Source organism: Galeopterus variegatus, unplaced genomic scaffold (genome assembly GCF_000696425.1).
Source record: "Galeopterus variegatus unplaced genomic scaffold, G_variegatus-3.0.2 Scaffold1500, whole genome shotgun sequence".
NCBI classification, from domain to species: domain Eukaryota; kingdom Metazoa; phylum Chordata; class Mammalia; order Dermoptera; family Cynocephalidae; genus Galeopterus; species Galeopterus variegatus.
In genome coordinates, this window is record NW_007727611.1 from 152,987 (window position 1) to 168,816 (window position 15,830).

The following is a 15,830-nucleotide window of genomic DNA, read 5'->3' on the forward strand; positions in this document are numbered from 1 at the left end:
CAGCCAGAGGGTTGTGGAGGGTACTTCCCAGCTAATGGAGACACAAACACTACTCCAGCTGTAGGCCTCAGCCCTGAGCATTGGCCCAGTGAGAGCCTCTGGCCTCAGTATTTTACTGCCTGCTTGAGGCTGACTCAAAAAAGACAAATTTCTCCCAGGGGACCCCCAAGTCAGTGGCTAGAGGGCTGGGAGTGTGCTCGGAGCCAGCAGGGGAGGTGGCTGTGACAGGCCACATCCAGAGCAGCTGCCCCCAGCCATGATGGGCCAGCAGGGGAGGGCCAACTGGGGCCCAGGTGACCGGCACGCCCAGCACAGGCGTCTGGAGCCCACCTGGCTTTTGAGGTGCTCACAGCCTGCAGCCCAGCCCAGTCCCACCCTCTTTTCCCAAAACGGCCCTGGGGCTGCTGACAGAAGGCTCCTAAAGTTGGAATAGCATGGGATTCTCAGGGTAAGAGTGAAGTAGAAGGCCCTGGGTGCACTTCCTAAGAGTAAGCCCAGCCACTTCCAGCAGCAGTCACTGGAGGCAGCACTTCCTCCCCTCCTGGAGGAAGGCACAGCATGTATCATCTCACCAGCTGTCCTTCTCTGCCGCATCTCCCCTATCCGCCCGCTGGCCCCTGCTCCGGCCACACTGGCCTCTTACTGCTCCTTCCACATCTCAGGGCCTTTGCACATGCTCGCTTCTCTCCTTGGAGGCCCAGGCCCTGGCTTTGTGGGTATCAGCACCCATGTCACCTCCTCAGAGAGCTCTTGCCCTAACTACTCTAAAGTAGCCCCCCAACCTCTCCACCACATGTCCTCTCAACAAATACTCCTCCAGCTACACACTCTCGTTACCCTGTGTGGTATCTATGCTGCACTGCCATGATCTGAAATTCACCAATTATTAATGTTGTTTAAGGTCTGTCTCCCCCAGAGTGTCAGCTCTGCATGGGCAGGGACCATGCCAAGTCACTTTTCCCCTTGTCTCCCCACATCAAAGCTCAATATCCAGCACTTGGAGGGGCACAAAAAACAAAAGGAAGGAAGGAAAGGAGAAGGGAAGGGTGGAGAGGGGAGGGGAGCCAATTTGGAAACTGATTCTGAACCCACCTCTCTATGCCTCAGTTTCTGTCTCTCTAAAACGGCAGGGGATATAATTGTGTCCACACCTCACAGAGGCCTTGTGAAGATTAAATGAGATGCTCCATGCAAGACTCTCAGCCCAAAGCCAGATACACAAGGAGGGTTTGATAAATGTTAGCTACTCTTGCTTAATTATTTTTCATTAGGGAAATAACCTGCACCTGGAATGCAGGTGGCAGAGGCCAAGCAGGGCTGGGAGATGAACATCTGGCAGGAAGGGTGTGAGTCATGCAGTGCCTCTGAAGGTTCTCTGCCCAAGAATTCTGAGACCCCATAAAAATGTCCAAGGATGCTTCTCACTGACCACCAGCCAGGTGCTGCATGATCTCACTCAGGCTGGATGCTTGGCCCAGAGGCAATCACTCTTATTAATACCACTCAACAGAAGAGGAAGCTTGCCCAAGGGTGCACAGTGACAACGGAGGCCTTTCAGAGCTCCCCGCCTCCACGTCACAGATAGGGAAAATGGCTCAGAGGAGCAGCGAGTTGCCCAGGGTTGCAGCCAGAGCTCCTGTCCTCATTGTCCTTTGTCTCTTCTTCTGGAACCCTGAGCTGCCAGCCTGGCCTTCTGCCTCTCCCACCCTGGTCCCCTCTACCCCTGCTGAGGACCCTGCTGCCGTCAGCATCCGCCACCTGCCTGATCGCGAGAATCAGCGTGGAGGCCACTCCGGGCACGTTTCTGCTGAGCCAGCACAGGAGTCTGCAGGTTTGTGCCCTCTGCACTCATCTCCTTGGCCTGTCCCCCACTCTCTTCCCCCCACCCATCCACTGACCCCCCTGCGCTCCATGAGATAGCTGCGGCCAGGGGCATCCTGGAGCCCAGGTGGCACAGACCCCAAAACCATCAACCAGAGAAGTGAAGAGAGTGAACGCCGGAGCTGTGTTCCCCAGTTCAAACCCCTGCTCCCCTAGCTGTGACCTTGGACAATCCTTCAACCTCTCTGAGCTTCATTTCCTCATCTGTTTTTATTCTCAGATTTGCCCTTGATTCTCCAAGGCCTCTGCCACCCCTGAGAGATATGCCCTGTTCAGACTCTATATTATCAGCTACTGTTAATACAGAACATTATTGTCACTGACTATCAAGGCATCATGACAACCCCCAACACGTGCACACATGCACAGAGCATCCTACAGTGAGTATCCTGATGACTGTGCACCCTGAGACAAGTTACATAACCTGCATGGAGATAATAACTGTACCTTCCTCAGGCTGTTCTGATGATTAAATAAGATAATACGCAGAGCACATCAGATCAGAACTGGTGATTTAGAGCATAACCTGTCCATCCAAGGGCTAATGTCCCCTTCATTTTCATAGTTAAAACTCTGATTCATCTGGGTGGTGAGTAGCCAGCCCTTCCCCAAGCCTCAAGGGATAAAACCAAGGAATTCCACACTGCTCTCAGCAACCCCTGTTCTCCCCACCAGGGGCTGGTTTGGAGGTACATGTGGGACCCATCTGGCCAATGAGACCTCAGGGGAAGACCACTGGGGATCGGAGGTGCAGGGGAAGACTATGGAAAGATTCCCTCCCCTAATAAAAGGAATAAAAAAGCATTCTTCAACTATCTCTGCTGCCTGCTGTTGGCCATAGTTCTGCACAGATGTGATGTCCAGAGCTGTGGCAGCCATTTTTGTGATCATGAGGCAAAAAAACTAAGCAGACAGCAGAACAGAAAGGCAGAAGAAGTCTGGGTTCAAATAGCATTGTTGAGCTCTAGGACCGTGAACTCCAGACATCTAGTTATGGGAGAAATATGTCTTTACTGCACAAGTCATGCTTCCTCTTTTGTGCAGCCAAAAGCATTTCTAACTGATCCAGCAGGAATTTAATCAATCATTTTGTTTCAAAGGAGCAGAATGACCTAGAAGTTTGAAATGAAGATGTGTCCAAAGCAAAAACAAAAAAACCCTCCTGAACTGCACAATTACACGTTCTTCTCCTTTTCCTTCTAAGGTACAAGGTGGGTATGACTTCTGAAATCAAGACTCATTATAACTGATCTTCAAGATCACATCCTCACCACCAACCCTTCCCCCACAAAGAGACCCCCACAGGCACACACACATCCCCCTCTCCCATTCCCTCACCCAGAGCTGGATGCCAGCTGCCTTTCTAACAGGCTCATGGAAACCATCCTCCTGCATCAGCTCCAGTTAGCTACCTGGGTCCCGATACCAGGCCAAGCCATGGGAGGTCTGCTGAAGGGGATGGACATATTCTGGAATCAGCTGCAAACCAGCCCCTCCATCTTCCCCCTGCCTCCACTTGTGATAGGATGCTGGTGGAGGTGGGGGGAGCCCTCAGGACCAAGTGACAATGACTGAAGTTACTCCAGGGGGCCTTTGGCCAGCACTGCAGCTTCTCTGACAGCACTGGCCCTGAGCAGGCCCCCACTATGCCCAACACCAACCACCAAAGAGAAACCATCACTGGCAGTCGCTTCTCCTGGTTCCTCCTCACCACGGCCTCTAAGAGCTGGAGTCTTCTGGGGTGACAGCCTGCACTTCTCCCAAACCTGCCCCTTCCACAGCCTCCCTGGCTCAATAAACAGCAGCTTGAGCCAATGTGCTCAAACCAGAGACCTGGGGTCATTCTCGATTCCTCTCTGCCTCTCAGCTCCCACACCCCATCCACCCGTCAGAAGCCCGTCAGGTCCACCTTCAACACACCCAGAACCTGACCACTTCTCTCGCCCTCCCCATGGCCACCCTGTTCTAACCACCACCCTCCCCTAAAATTCTGCCATCATCTCCTCCCTGGTCTGCCTGCTGCCAGGCTCGTCCCTGCAGCCCGTCTTCCTTACACAGCCAGAGAGACCCTATCCAAACCCAAGTCGCACATGCCCCTCCTATGCTCAAAACCCTGCAGTGGCCCAGTCCTTCCAATGGCCAACACAGTCCTATATGCCACACGACATCATTGTGTAAGGCCTACACGATGGCCCTATATGATCTGTGCACACAGCCTCCCCGTCACCTCCCTCCCCTCGGCCCCTGTCCCACCCTCGCTCACACCACTCCAGCCACACTGGCCCCCTGGCTGCTCCTAAAACACACCGAGCTCCACTGCTCAAAGCTTCTGAGATGTTGCTCCCCAGATGTCCCCGGGGCTCGATGCCCACCTCCCTCAGGTCTCCGCTCACATGTCCCTGCTCAATTCTGGCCTTCCCTGACCCCTGCCCCATGTGAGGAATAAATTCCCTTTCTTGCTCCCCCTACTCTCCTCTCCATCACAAAGGCACCAAGCACCAGCTGACATATTATGTATTTTACTTTTCTTATTTATTAAATGTCTCTCTTACTCCTCACCAGAATTTAGGAATCATGACAGCAGGAACGTTTATCTGTCTTGTTCACTGCTGTGTCCTCAGAACCTAAAACAGTGCTTGATACTTAGAAGGTGCTTTAAAAAAATTTTTTTTAAATAAAGGGATGAGCTAATGAGCCCTCTTGTCTAATTTCTGTATACTCTCTTCAGTCCCCTTGTTTTAAATATCACTCAAAAACTGACAGGAACAGACTACCTATAGTGGAGAGCCACCTGAGGTCCAGGTGTATAAAGCCCACCCTGTCCCCGCCCACCCACTGAAAAGCCAATGGCACTTCAAACACAGCATCTTCCACACCCAAGGAAGATGCTCCACCTTTCCTTCACATCCTTGCCTGTCTTCCTGTCTCTGTAAATGGCATAGCCATCTGCCCATTGAGCCAAAATCCTAGGACACATCCTTGATTCCCAGCCCACCCCCGTAGCAGTGCATCCCATCCACTCCACCTCCAAATACTTCTCAGATCCACCGACTTCCTGCCATCTCTGTGCCCATCCCCAGCTCACACCTGGGATTCGCCCCTTGGAGCCATGTCCACATTGTGCTTTGAAATCAACAGGTAGCCCCCGGGCACCAAAGGAGCTCAGTGGGAAACATGAGGCCACAGAAAAGTTCACAGCAGTGAGAAGCAGGCATCTCAGAGAGCCGCAAAACCCAGGCTTTTCTGGGCTCTGACCAGAGCACCTAAACCACAGAATAAATGCCCACGTGGCACCCCCTCACCTACTCGCAGCACATTCGGAAGTGGAACTCTGCGCAGATTGCCTCCACCCTCTTTGTTTCCTGGTCTTACTGTTCCTGAGCCCCCAAATCCCTCTGCAGTTTCTTCAGCCTTCACTACTGCATGTAATTCTGAGCTACCTTGAATCCTTTCTGAAGGAGAAGAAGAATAATAATAGTTACATTTATTGAGCAATTACTCTGTGCCAGGCACTATTCTAGGCACTTTACATGATTAATCACTGAATCTTCAAAACAATCTAAAGTGGAAGGTATTGTGTTTAGCTTCATTTTGCAGGTGTGGAAACTGAGACAACAGACAGATTAAGCAACTTGTCCAAGGTCACTCAGCTAGGAAGTAGCAGAGCTGGGATTCAAACCCAGGTCTGCCTGGCTATAAATAAAGCACATGCTCTGGGCTGATTCATGCCATTCTAAGAGGTGGCAATGTAGAAGCTCTACGCTTCCCATACATGCAAATCTGAACTCAAATCCAGGCTCTTTCAAGACCTCCCAGGCCTTAGGGTTCCATATTAAAATACATCCATGTCTCACATTAAATACATTCTTTTGGGTCAAAAAATTTTTTTCAAGGATTTTTCTAAACTTGCTTTTGAAGTCATTTGATACCAAGAAACATTTACTTTACAGATTGGCTATGATTTCCTAGCAATCATCAGGAACTCGTGCAACGTGAGAAAATCCAACCAGCAGATTGTTTTTGAATGGAATGAAGTTTTTATGAATGCTGAATTTAACAATTAATGAGGCTGACTTAAAGCTGTACTCTGCAGATGTTTTAATTAAACATTTATCCCTTTTGATTTTGCAGGTGTCTTCTCATCTTTTGGAGCCAACACATTCTTTTTACAGACCTCAAATGAACATTCTGACAGGCTCCCTGAAAAATAGGCAGAACTGAGGCCCAAGTGGATAAGATAGGCCTGTCCTAGTCTTGGCTTTGCTGCTGTAAGGCTATGTACCCTTGGACCAGGCACTCGGCCTCTCTGGGTCCCAGTTCCCTGTCTGTAAATGGTTTGGAGTACTCATAAAGATAATGCACGAAACTCAGCCAGGGCCTGGCCTTGGGCATGAGCCCTGTAATTAGGAGCCATAAAGAAGAAGTGACAGCAGACAGGGACACCTCAATGGAGCAAACCCCTCCAAGAAGTTGCAGAAAAACTAATGCATAAATTTTCCACGCCTCTGGCCATCCCCTACCCACTGGGAACCTTGTTGAAAGGAATAACTTGGCAAGCTTTGTACAGAAGCTCCAGTTTAGTGCCAGGACGAGACCACCCTGTCCAAATTTTTTCAGAGACTGTCCCAGTTTTAAAACAAAAAGCCCCAATGTGGAGGTAACCCATGTGTCCATCGATAAATAAACAGATAAACAAAATGTGGTATGATTTGAATGTTTTTGCCCCCGCCAAAACTCGTGTTGAAACTTGATCTCCAATGCAACAGTATTAAAAGATGTGGCTTTTAGGAGGTAACTGAGTCATGAGGGCTCCACCCTCATGAATGGGATCAGTGCCTTTATAAATGGGCTTGACAAGGAGAATTCGCCCCTTCCATCCTTCCCACCATGTGAGGACACAGCATTCCTTCCTTCCAGGGGATACAGAAACAGGGCACCATCTTGAAAGTGGAGACCAAGCCTTTACTAGAAACCAAACCCGCCAGCACCTTGATCTTTAACTTCCAGCCTCCAGCATTATTTGAAACAAATTTCTGGATTTTTGTTTTTTACTTTTTCTTCTTTCTTTCTTTCTTTTTTTTTTTTTTTTTTTTTTTTTTTTTTTTTTTTTTTTTTTTTTTTTTTTTTTTTTTTTTTTTTTTTTTTTTTTTTTCTTTACTCAAAGCTAAATCTCTGTTCTTTATAAATACCTAGTCTCAGGTATTTTGTTATAGCCGCACAAACAGACTAAGACACATGCTGCTACCTAGATGAACCTTGAAAACATTGAGTGAAATCAACCAGTCATAAAAGGACAAATGCTGTATGATTCCACCTATATGAGGTACCTAGGGTAGTCACATTCACAGAGACAGAACACAGAATGGTTGCTTCCAGGGACTGGAGGGAGGGGGATGTGGGTGTTGGGTGCAGAGTTTCAGCTGGGAAGATGAAGAGGGTTCTGGAGATGGATGCAGGTGATAGTTGCACAATATGAATGTATTTAACACATTGAACTGTGCACTTAAAAATGGTTAAGATGCTAAATTTCATGTTATGTATGTTTTGCCACCATTAAAAATAGTAATAGAAAAATTTTTTAAAAAACGAAAAAAACAAAAGCCCGGCATCCAAAGAAGCCCCTTGGCCCTGGGCAAAGCCAGAGGCTGGTCGTCCTGCTCTGAGCGCATCCTCACCTGAGCCAGCAGCCAATCCACCAGCTTGCTCCCAGGAAGCACCGACTTGTAGGTCTTCAGGTGGTAATCGCGGTCTCTGCGGAGAACAAGCACACGTGATCGAGTGAGGAGGATGGAGACAGGAGCAGTCCTGATGTCCCTGCCTGAATACTCAGGAGTCAAGGGTTGCTAGGCTCTCTAGGCATGGGAGCAGGGAGGGGGCACACTGGACAGGCAGTCAGGGGTTCTGAGTCTCAGCCCAGACTCCACACCAAACTTGCAATGTGACCTAGGGCAGGGATGCTCCAGCTCATAGGGTGAGGGGGCAAGAGGAGATGGCTCTGGAGTAGTTCTAGAAACACACACTCTCTCTCTAGCCCAGGGGATCTCAGCTGGGGGCAATTCTGCCCTCCAAGGAACACTTGGCTATTTCTGGAGACATTATTGGCTGCCATGACCTGGGGGTCCAGGGGGTGCTACTGGCATTTAGTGGGTAGAGGTCAGGGACGCTGCTGAAAATCCTACAATGCCCAGGATAGTCCCCACAACAAAGATTTATGCTGGCCAAATGTCACTAGTGCCGAGGCCAAGGAACCCTGATGTGCTCTAATGGAGTAGCAAGAAAAACTCTCACTTCTTTCCTTTGCTTTTCCTCTTTTGTTGTTGATGTTCATGTGTTTGAAGGTGACAAACTGTACTGACATAGAAAGCTCTCTCTGTGGGGCTGGTGTGGGCCATCAGGACTGCACAGTGAGCAGGGGCCTGTGAGGTTCGTGGTTCTTTCCTGAGCTCAAGGCTCTGACCTGCTTCGGTGTCTAAATTCCTGCTGAGCTTTAATAGATGGGACCTTGCAACAAAATTGCAATTTTTGTCAGCCTCAGAGCCTCAGAAAGAAAGAGTTTACGTGTCAAGGCTGATAAAGAAATTCTTGTTGGAGAATTTTTCTCAGGCTTAGGGAACTGGGGAGTCCTGCAGGCCACGGTGCCGGGAGTGGAGGCTGCTGCCCTCCCAGCCGCTCCCTTCTCCGGGGGCTGACGGAGGAGCCTGCCCGCCTTCTGGGGCTTGCACAAGAGCTGGGGTGGAGGAGCCTGAGGAGGGAGGAGGCGGGTCTGGAGATGAAAGTGGTTCCGGAGCCTGACTTCACAGTGGGCCAGCAAATACTGGGAGAGGTCCCTCCTCTCCACTGCTCTGAACAGTGATAAGAGCTATCAGGATGGGGGAGCAGAGGAACCTGCTGCTGGGATAAGAATCGGGTCACCCTCTCTGTCCCTGCATCCACAACTATAAGCTTCGTGGAAAAGAGACCAACCATCGCTGGCATTTATAGCGCCAGGAGCTATTCGAAGCACCTCCTGTGAATTTAATCCTGTTGGGAAAATAGAGGAAAATGGTCATGGCCCCTCAGATGTTCAGAATCTTGCCGAGCATTTGATGTAAATATCCACGTGCACCCAGGTGTTCCTAGGTTATTATCTAATGTAACTGCGTATGGGCACCCAGGTGTCCTGGGTTATGGACCTAAGTATAAAGGACTAACTGCTCTGATACATGGCACTTCTTGGGACACTCCAAGAGGCCACTAGGTGGCCTAGCTCTGAGCAAAGCCTATTAATTTTTTATCCATGGCTCCCAGGATCTTTTCCTATTACCTAGCTCATGGACCTGTGTGTGAAGGATTTGTGACCCAGTCTGTACGACGGGCTTGAAGGGTCTGTGAGCCCTAGCCCTAGCTTGACAAATCCTCACCCTCATGACAACCCAAGAAGCGTAAGCTATTCTTAGGGCCACTTCACAGATACAGAAACAGGGGTAAAAGAGACTAATCACCTTTCAACAGTCACTCGACAAACATCTACTAAGTACTACTTTGCCCTAGGCTTGTGTTCTCTAATATGTAGCCATTTTAATCTAAATTTCAATCAAGTAATAATACTAAATCAAATTAAAAACTCACATTCCTCAGTCTCAACTGTTCGAAAGCTGCATGTGACTAGTAGCTACCGTATCAGAAAAATGCAAATATCAAGCATTTCAGTGAGTGCAAAAAGTCCTACTGGACCACGCTGCTCCAGGTGCTGTTCAGGGCGCGGGGACAAGGTGGTAACACGCTCGCCCTCAGTGAGTCTACAGTTCAGTGGGGAGGACAGAGTGCACAGGTAAATACATACATAACATGCCGAGTAGTGACACGTGCTGAGAAGAAAACCAAAGTGAGGTGACAGGACAGAGGGCCAGGGTGGTGACACTTCATAAAGATGGCCAGGATGACCCCTCTGACAAAGAGACGTTTGAAGGAAGGAAGGCAGCAAATATAAAGACATGTGGTGGGACAGCATTCCAAGCAGGGGGAGCAGCAAGCACAGAGGCCTGAGGTGGATCCCATTACAGTCCCCATCCCACTGAGGCACAGGGAGCTTAGGTGACTCTGCCCAAGGTCACACAGCTGGTAACTAGCAGTCTAATTCACACTCAGCCTGTGTGGCCCCAGAACTGACCCCCTTCACCTCCACACTGCAGTGCTTCCCACAAATTAACCCCCTTAATCCTAATGAGAAGCCTACAGGGCAGGCGCAATTACTAGCCAAAGGAGAATGGGGCTCAGAGAGGTTAAGCTGACGGCCCAAGGCCACCCAGCTGAGAAGAGGCAGATGTGAAACTGAAGCTTGGAGAGAGCAACTTACTTGATCACTGGGGTGTAGAGGCTGTGAAGACGGCAGTAAAGCCTCACACCCTGAAAGAAAAAAAAGGGGGGGGGGGGATTCTGGGATCAGGCCACATCCTTTAGGGGCCTCCAAATCCAGGCTTCTGGGAGAGATGGCTGCCAGGACAGAGCAGGGGGTGTAAGGGCTGCTGGGGGCCGCAGAGGAGGACAGGCCACTGGGCACAGGCCTGCTGTGTAGTGACCTCAGAGGTGGATCTACACAAGGCTGCTGGGTCAGAGTCATGGGGTCAGGGTGGAGGGGCCCCCACCTTAGACATGATATCCTCCAGCTCACTCCGGGCCTTGTAGGTGCCATCGTCGTAGCGGAAGCGGTACATCACCTGCTCATTCTTGAACTGGTGCTTGTCAGAAACTGCAGGGACCCAAGGGGCTGGTGAGGCCACGTATGGCCCCTCCCAGCCCACGGCCACCAGCATCCTCCTTCACTTGGCCAGACTCTGTGCCAGCCACGATCTCACTGAAACCCCCACCCATGCTCCAGTAAGGAGGGTGCTGTTATTTCCCTGTTCTGCAGATGAGGAAACTAGGTCCTCCTGCTATGTGCAGGGCCCTGCTGAGATCTGCAGCTTGGAGCTGGGGCATCCGCAGAAGTGAGTGGTCCAGAAATGTCCCAGATCCACACTGCTCTGGGACCCATCTGGCTCAGCATGTCCTTGGACCTAGACCCCCAAAAGACGTATGCACTGTCGGATTTAGGGAACCAACATTATGCAGTGGCCTTGAAGTCGTCCTTGATGCTTTGGACACATTAGCAAATCCTGTAAGGTCCTAACCTTTAAGATACTAAGAATCTGACTCTCCCCCTGGTGCGAGTCCCACCTGGACTATTACAGCCGCCTCCTCACTGGGCTCCCGGCTGCCACCCTTGGCTCCAAAAGACCACTCTCTGTAAGTCTGAGCAGGTCTTTCCTCTATGCAGAACTCAGCAAAGGCTGTATATCTCACTAAGAGGAAAAGCCAAAGACCCTACAATCCCCAAAAAGGCCCTGGACCTCATCTCCTAGACTCTCCCCATCAGCCCCATGCCCTCTGACCTCATCTCCTACCACTCCCCCAGCTCATTCCGAGGCAGCCCCACTGGCCTCCTTGCCATTCCCTGAACAAGCCCCTTAGCCTCCTGCTGGGGACCTGGCACTGGCTGTTCCCCTGTCTGGAACCACAATGCCCACCTGGCTCTCTCCGTCACCTCTCAGGTCCTCACTCCACTGTCCCCTCCACAGTGAGGCCTTCCCAACTCCCCTACTCAAAAGTGCACTCCACTACCGACACGCTTTTCTTAGCACCGCCTGCCCATGCATGTTTAATCATCTTGTTCATTACCTTCCCCTCCAACTACAAGGTCAGCACCATGAGGACAAGAATGCCCACCTGTCCTGTCTGTTGCTTGTGGACAGTGCCACATAATAGGCTCTCAACAGATATTTGTTGAATGACTAAAACTTAATCTCATGGGTTTTGCCTTTTTTGAAGGAACAGATAGAAAATTCTACTCCTCTGCCCCCAACTTTTTGAGGTGTCCCTGCTTTGCTGGCTCCCTAGGTGAATGCTGGGCTTCCCAGCCCTGGAAGCAGTTTTACAAGGGCATCCACATTCCCAGGCCCACAGTGTGCCCGGTCATGGGGTGGCTGCATGGAAGATTTATGGAGCACAGCACTGCTGGGGTCTGGCCTGTTCCTGCCCCTCGGCCCAGCCCCCTACTCACCATGGTGGATGATACCATTCTCCAGCAGGGCTTGGCCCAAATTGACTCCTTCTTCTGTCTTGCTGATTTCGCCAATTTCCAGGAGCCAGGCAACAAACTCACTGCCAGGAACATAAGATGCTGTTGAGAGGACTTCCCCAGTCCTGGGACTGCTGGCCCAGCCACATCCACCCCTGGGAATAACAGCCAGAACTTCCCACAGGGAAGCAAAGCTTAGGACTCCACATCCCTTTGGGTTTACAGTGAGACCTCATGCTTTTCCTCATTACCAATGATAGGTGGGTATGACCAGCCCCAGGCCTGCCTCGGGCTCACTAGATAAATGGGAGGGAGGGAGGGAGGAAGGAAGGAAGGAAGGGCGATTGGGCAGGCAGGCAGGGGGGGGGGGGGGGGGAGGGAGGGAGGAAGGAAGGAAGGAAGGGCGATTGGGCAGGCAGGCAGGGGGGGGGGGGGGGGGAGGGAGGGAGGAAGGAAGGAAGGAAGGGCGATTGGGCAGGCAGGCAGGGGGGGGGGGGGGGGGAGGGAGGGAGGAAGGAAGGAAGGAAGGGCGATTGGGCAGGCAGGCAGGGGGGGGGGGGGGGGGAGGGAGGGAGGAAGGAAGGAAGGAAGGGCGATTGGGCAGGCAGGCAGGGGGGGGGGGGGGGGGAGGGAGGGAGGAAGGAAGGAAGGAAGGGCGATTGGGCAGGCAGGCAGGGGGGGGGGGGGGGGGAGGGAGGGAGGAAGGAAGGAAGGAAGGGCGATTGGGCAGGCAGGCAGGGGGGGGGGGGGGGGGAGGGAGGGAGGAAGGAAGGAAGGAAGGGCGATTGGGCAGGCAGGCAGGGGGGGGGGGGGGGGGAGGGAGGGAGGAAGGAAGGAAGGAAGGGCGATTGGGCAGGCAGGCAGGGGGGGGGGGGGGGGGAGGGAGGGAGGAAGGAAGGAAGGAAGGAAGGAAGGAAGGAAGGAAGGAAGGAAGGAAGGAAGGAAGGGTGATTGGGCAGGCAGGCAGGTGGGTGGGTAGGTGGGTGAATTGATAGGTAGATGGGTGGATAGATGGGTTGATAGGTGACTGAGTGAAAGGACAGATGAATGAATGCATGGATGAGTAGGTGGATGGATAATAGGGCAGGCAAGGAGATGCGTAGGTGGATGGATGTCTGCATGGATGGATGGATGGATGGATGGGGATGGATGGATGGATGGATGGATGGATGGATGGATGGATGGATGGATGGACAGATGAATGAACTGATGGATGGATAGAGGGATAGAGGGATAGAGGGATGGAGGGATGGAGGGATGAATGGATAGATGGGAAGAAGGATGGATGAATGGATGGGTGAATGGATGGATGGAGGGATGGATGGTGGTGTATGGATGGATGAACAGCCAGACGCATGGGTGAATATGTAAATGGGTGACTAGATGAATAGATGGATGAATAACTTGATAGAGAGATAAATGACCAGATGGATGGGAAGGTCAGTGGACGTGGGTGGAGGAGAACGTGAGTAGGTGGTAAGTGGACAGATGACTGGGTAGATGGATGAGTGAAAGGACAGATGAACAAAGGAATGAGTAAGCAAGCAGAAAGAAATGATAGGGGCCCAGAAAGATGATTGTGGGGAGTCAGGAGAGCTGATGGTGATCAAATCACGTTATTTCCATACTTAAAACCCTCCAATAGCCTTCCCCATTACTTAGAAAAAAATCCAAACTCTGGGCCGGCCCGGTGGCGCACTGGAGAGTGCGCCACTTGGGAGCGCAGTGGCACTCCCGCCGAGGGTTCGGATCCCATGTGGAGACCGGTTCCCGCTCACTGGCTGAGCATGGTGCGGGCGCAACACCGAGGGTTGCGATCCTGTTACCGGTCAGTAAAAAAGACAAAAAGGAAAAAAAAAAAAATCCAAACTCTGCCTGCTGACGACAAGGACCCACATGGTCTGCCCCCACCCTAGCTGACTGAAGCTCCTCCACCTCTCACCTATTACACTTTGACCACACGCACCAGCTTTCCCTTCTCAAAACACACAAGACTCCCTCCTGCCTCAGGGCCTCTGCTCTTGCTACTCCCTCTGCCTGGAAAGGCCCTTCCTCAACTCTTCATGTGGCCATTCTTTTTTACCCTTCAGGTCTCAGGGCGAATACCTCTTCCGCAGTAGTCCCCTACCACAACACAATCCATCTCATGCCCCTGTGTTACTTTCTATTTCACACTTATCACTGTCTGAAGTTATCTTGTTCACAGATTTATTTGTGTTTATTGGCCATCTCCCCCAACCAGGATGGGATCTCCACGCGAGTAGGGATTTTTGTGTTATTCCTAGGACTATCCCAAGCACCTAGAAAAGAGACTAACGCACAGCAGGGCTCAATAATCCTTTATTGAACAAATGAAGAAAAGAACCATCTGAAAGAAGGCATGTTCTGGGGTCAGCAGGAAGGTTTCAGGAGACAGAAGTGCTCACAGGCCAAAGGAAGACAGGCAGCTTTTCCAACTCCAATGTGACTGCCCGGGGGCAGCGGCTCAGCCAGGGCCCAGGTCCTGGATCTCGGGGGTGCTTCTTGGGCTCAGCACAGAGCTCAGCCCCCTCAAAGTCAGCAGGAAAAGGGAGAGCCTGGAACGGGACTGTTTCCGCCACAGCAATCTGTGTTCAATGAAAGCAGGCGGCTGCTGGCCACAGTGCAGAGCTTTGCTTATCGAAACCAGCTGTCCCGCCTCCAATTACAGGGCCAGAGGGGGGCAGGGCTATTTTTAACTTCCCAGTGTTTAGCTGAGCAAAGACCTGCTTCATGTGTAGGTAGCAGTGTGTGCTAAGGCATTCAGAGAGCCCACTTGGAGGCCGAGGAGGGGTGTAGAAAAATGGATTTATTTTGTGGAGCAAGAGCCCTGCGTGGCGAAGAGATTGTTCTGGGTCCTGTCCACCCCCAATTCTATTCTCAAAGTCCCAAAACTCCGGGATAGGGAGAAAGTTGCCAGCCCCTGAAGTTGCCTGGGGCCTGAAGGAGGTGAACAGATGTTCGCATGCCCACTCTCGGAAGCTGGAGACTTGGCGCCCCACTGCCCAAACAGGCCACCTCTGGCAGTGATCAGCAGCCCTCTGGCCAGGATAGGGGGAAAGGAAGGGTCCCACAGCAGCTGCTGGGGCAGAAGACAGTGAGGAAGACAGCAATTTCGACCCATGTTTCTGCCCAAGCTGGGTCTAGCCACCTTCTTGGGGATCAAGGAGGGTTCCCTCTCTAGGCCTCAGCAGGATCCATCTGGCAAGTGGTTTACTCAGGGGTATTCTGGATTTAACAGGTAAACTTTTTAATCATATGAAATCTTAAGCTGGGATCCAGATACAAAGCCAAATAAAATTCATCTCTACTGCAGGAACCGCAAACTCTCATAAATAGGCGAAACAGACCAGGTGGAAACTGTGCCGAACCAGCCAGCGCCTGCCACATCTGATGAGGCAGCCACTCTTCAGTGTGGCCGACTGGGAACACTAAAAGCATCTAACAGCTTTTCAAGAGAAGGCGGAAATCCGGCATTTCCTGTAAAATCTCCCAATTGTTAAATGTTGATATCTAATTCAGCATTTTCTGAAAACACTATGTGAGCCAAGGAAAACACACCTTTGAACTGTCGGTTTGCCAGCAATGGGGTGCAGGGAAGGGTGTTCCAGGCAGGGAGATCAACAAACACAAAGGCCCTGAGTGCGAAGTAAGGTTAGGAAAGCAGCAATCTGCCGGGGGCTGGGGGCCTGTGGTGCAAAGAGCAGCAAGGTCTAGGCTTCCAGAAAGACATCACGCAGAACAGTGTGAGGTGAGCTGGACACAGGCAGAAGGTCAGCCTAGCTTGATGGGGCGTTTGAGATTCAGGGATGGGGGACTAGTTGAGAGTTAGAAT

The 15,830-nt window shown here is 51.4% G+C and overlaps 1 protein-coding gene across 2 annotated transcripts in view; it reads right to left on the reverse strand.

Moving 5' to 3' along the window:
* PREX1 (phosphatidylinositol-3,4,5-trisphosphate-dependent Rac exchange factor 1) overlaps positions 1–15,830 on the reverse strand; it is a 212,293-nt gene that overhangs the window by 43,716 nt on the left and 152,747 nt on the right. For both annotated transcript variants that reach the window (XM_008577372.1, XM_008577371.1), the window contains 4 exons: positions 11,960–12,060; positions 10,506–10,609; positions 10,217–10,266; positions 7,557–7,632 (listed from right to left, as the gene is read on the reverse strand). In XM_008577372.1, coding sequence (XP_008575594.1) covers positions 7,557–7,632; positions 10,217–10,266; positions 10,506–10,609; positions 11,960–12,060 — 331 coding nt within the window. The remainder of the gene's footprint in view (positions 1–7,556; positions 7,633–10,216; positions 10,267–10,505; positions 10,610–11,959; positions 12,061–15,830) is intronic.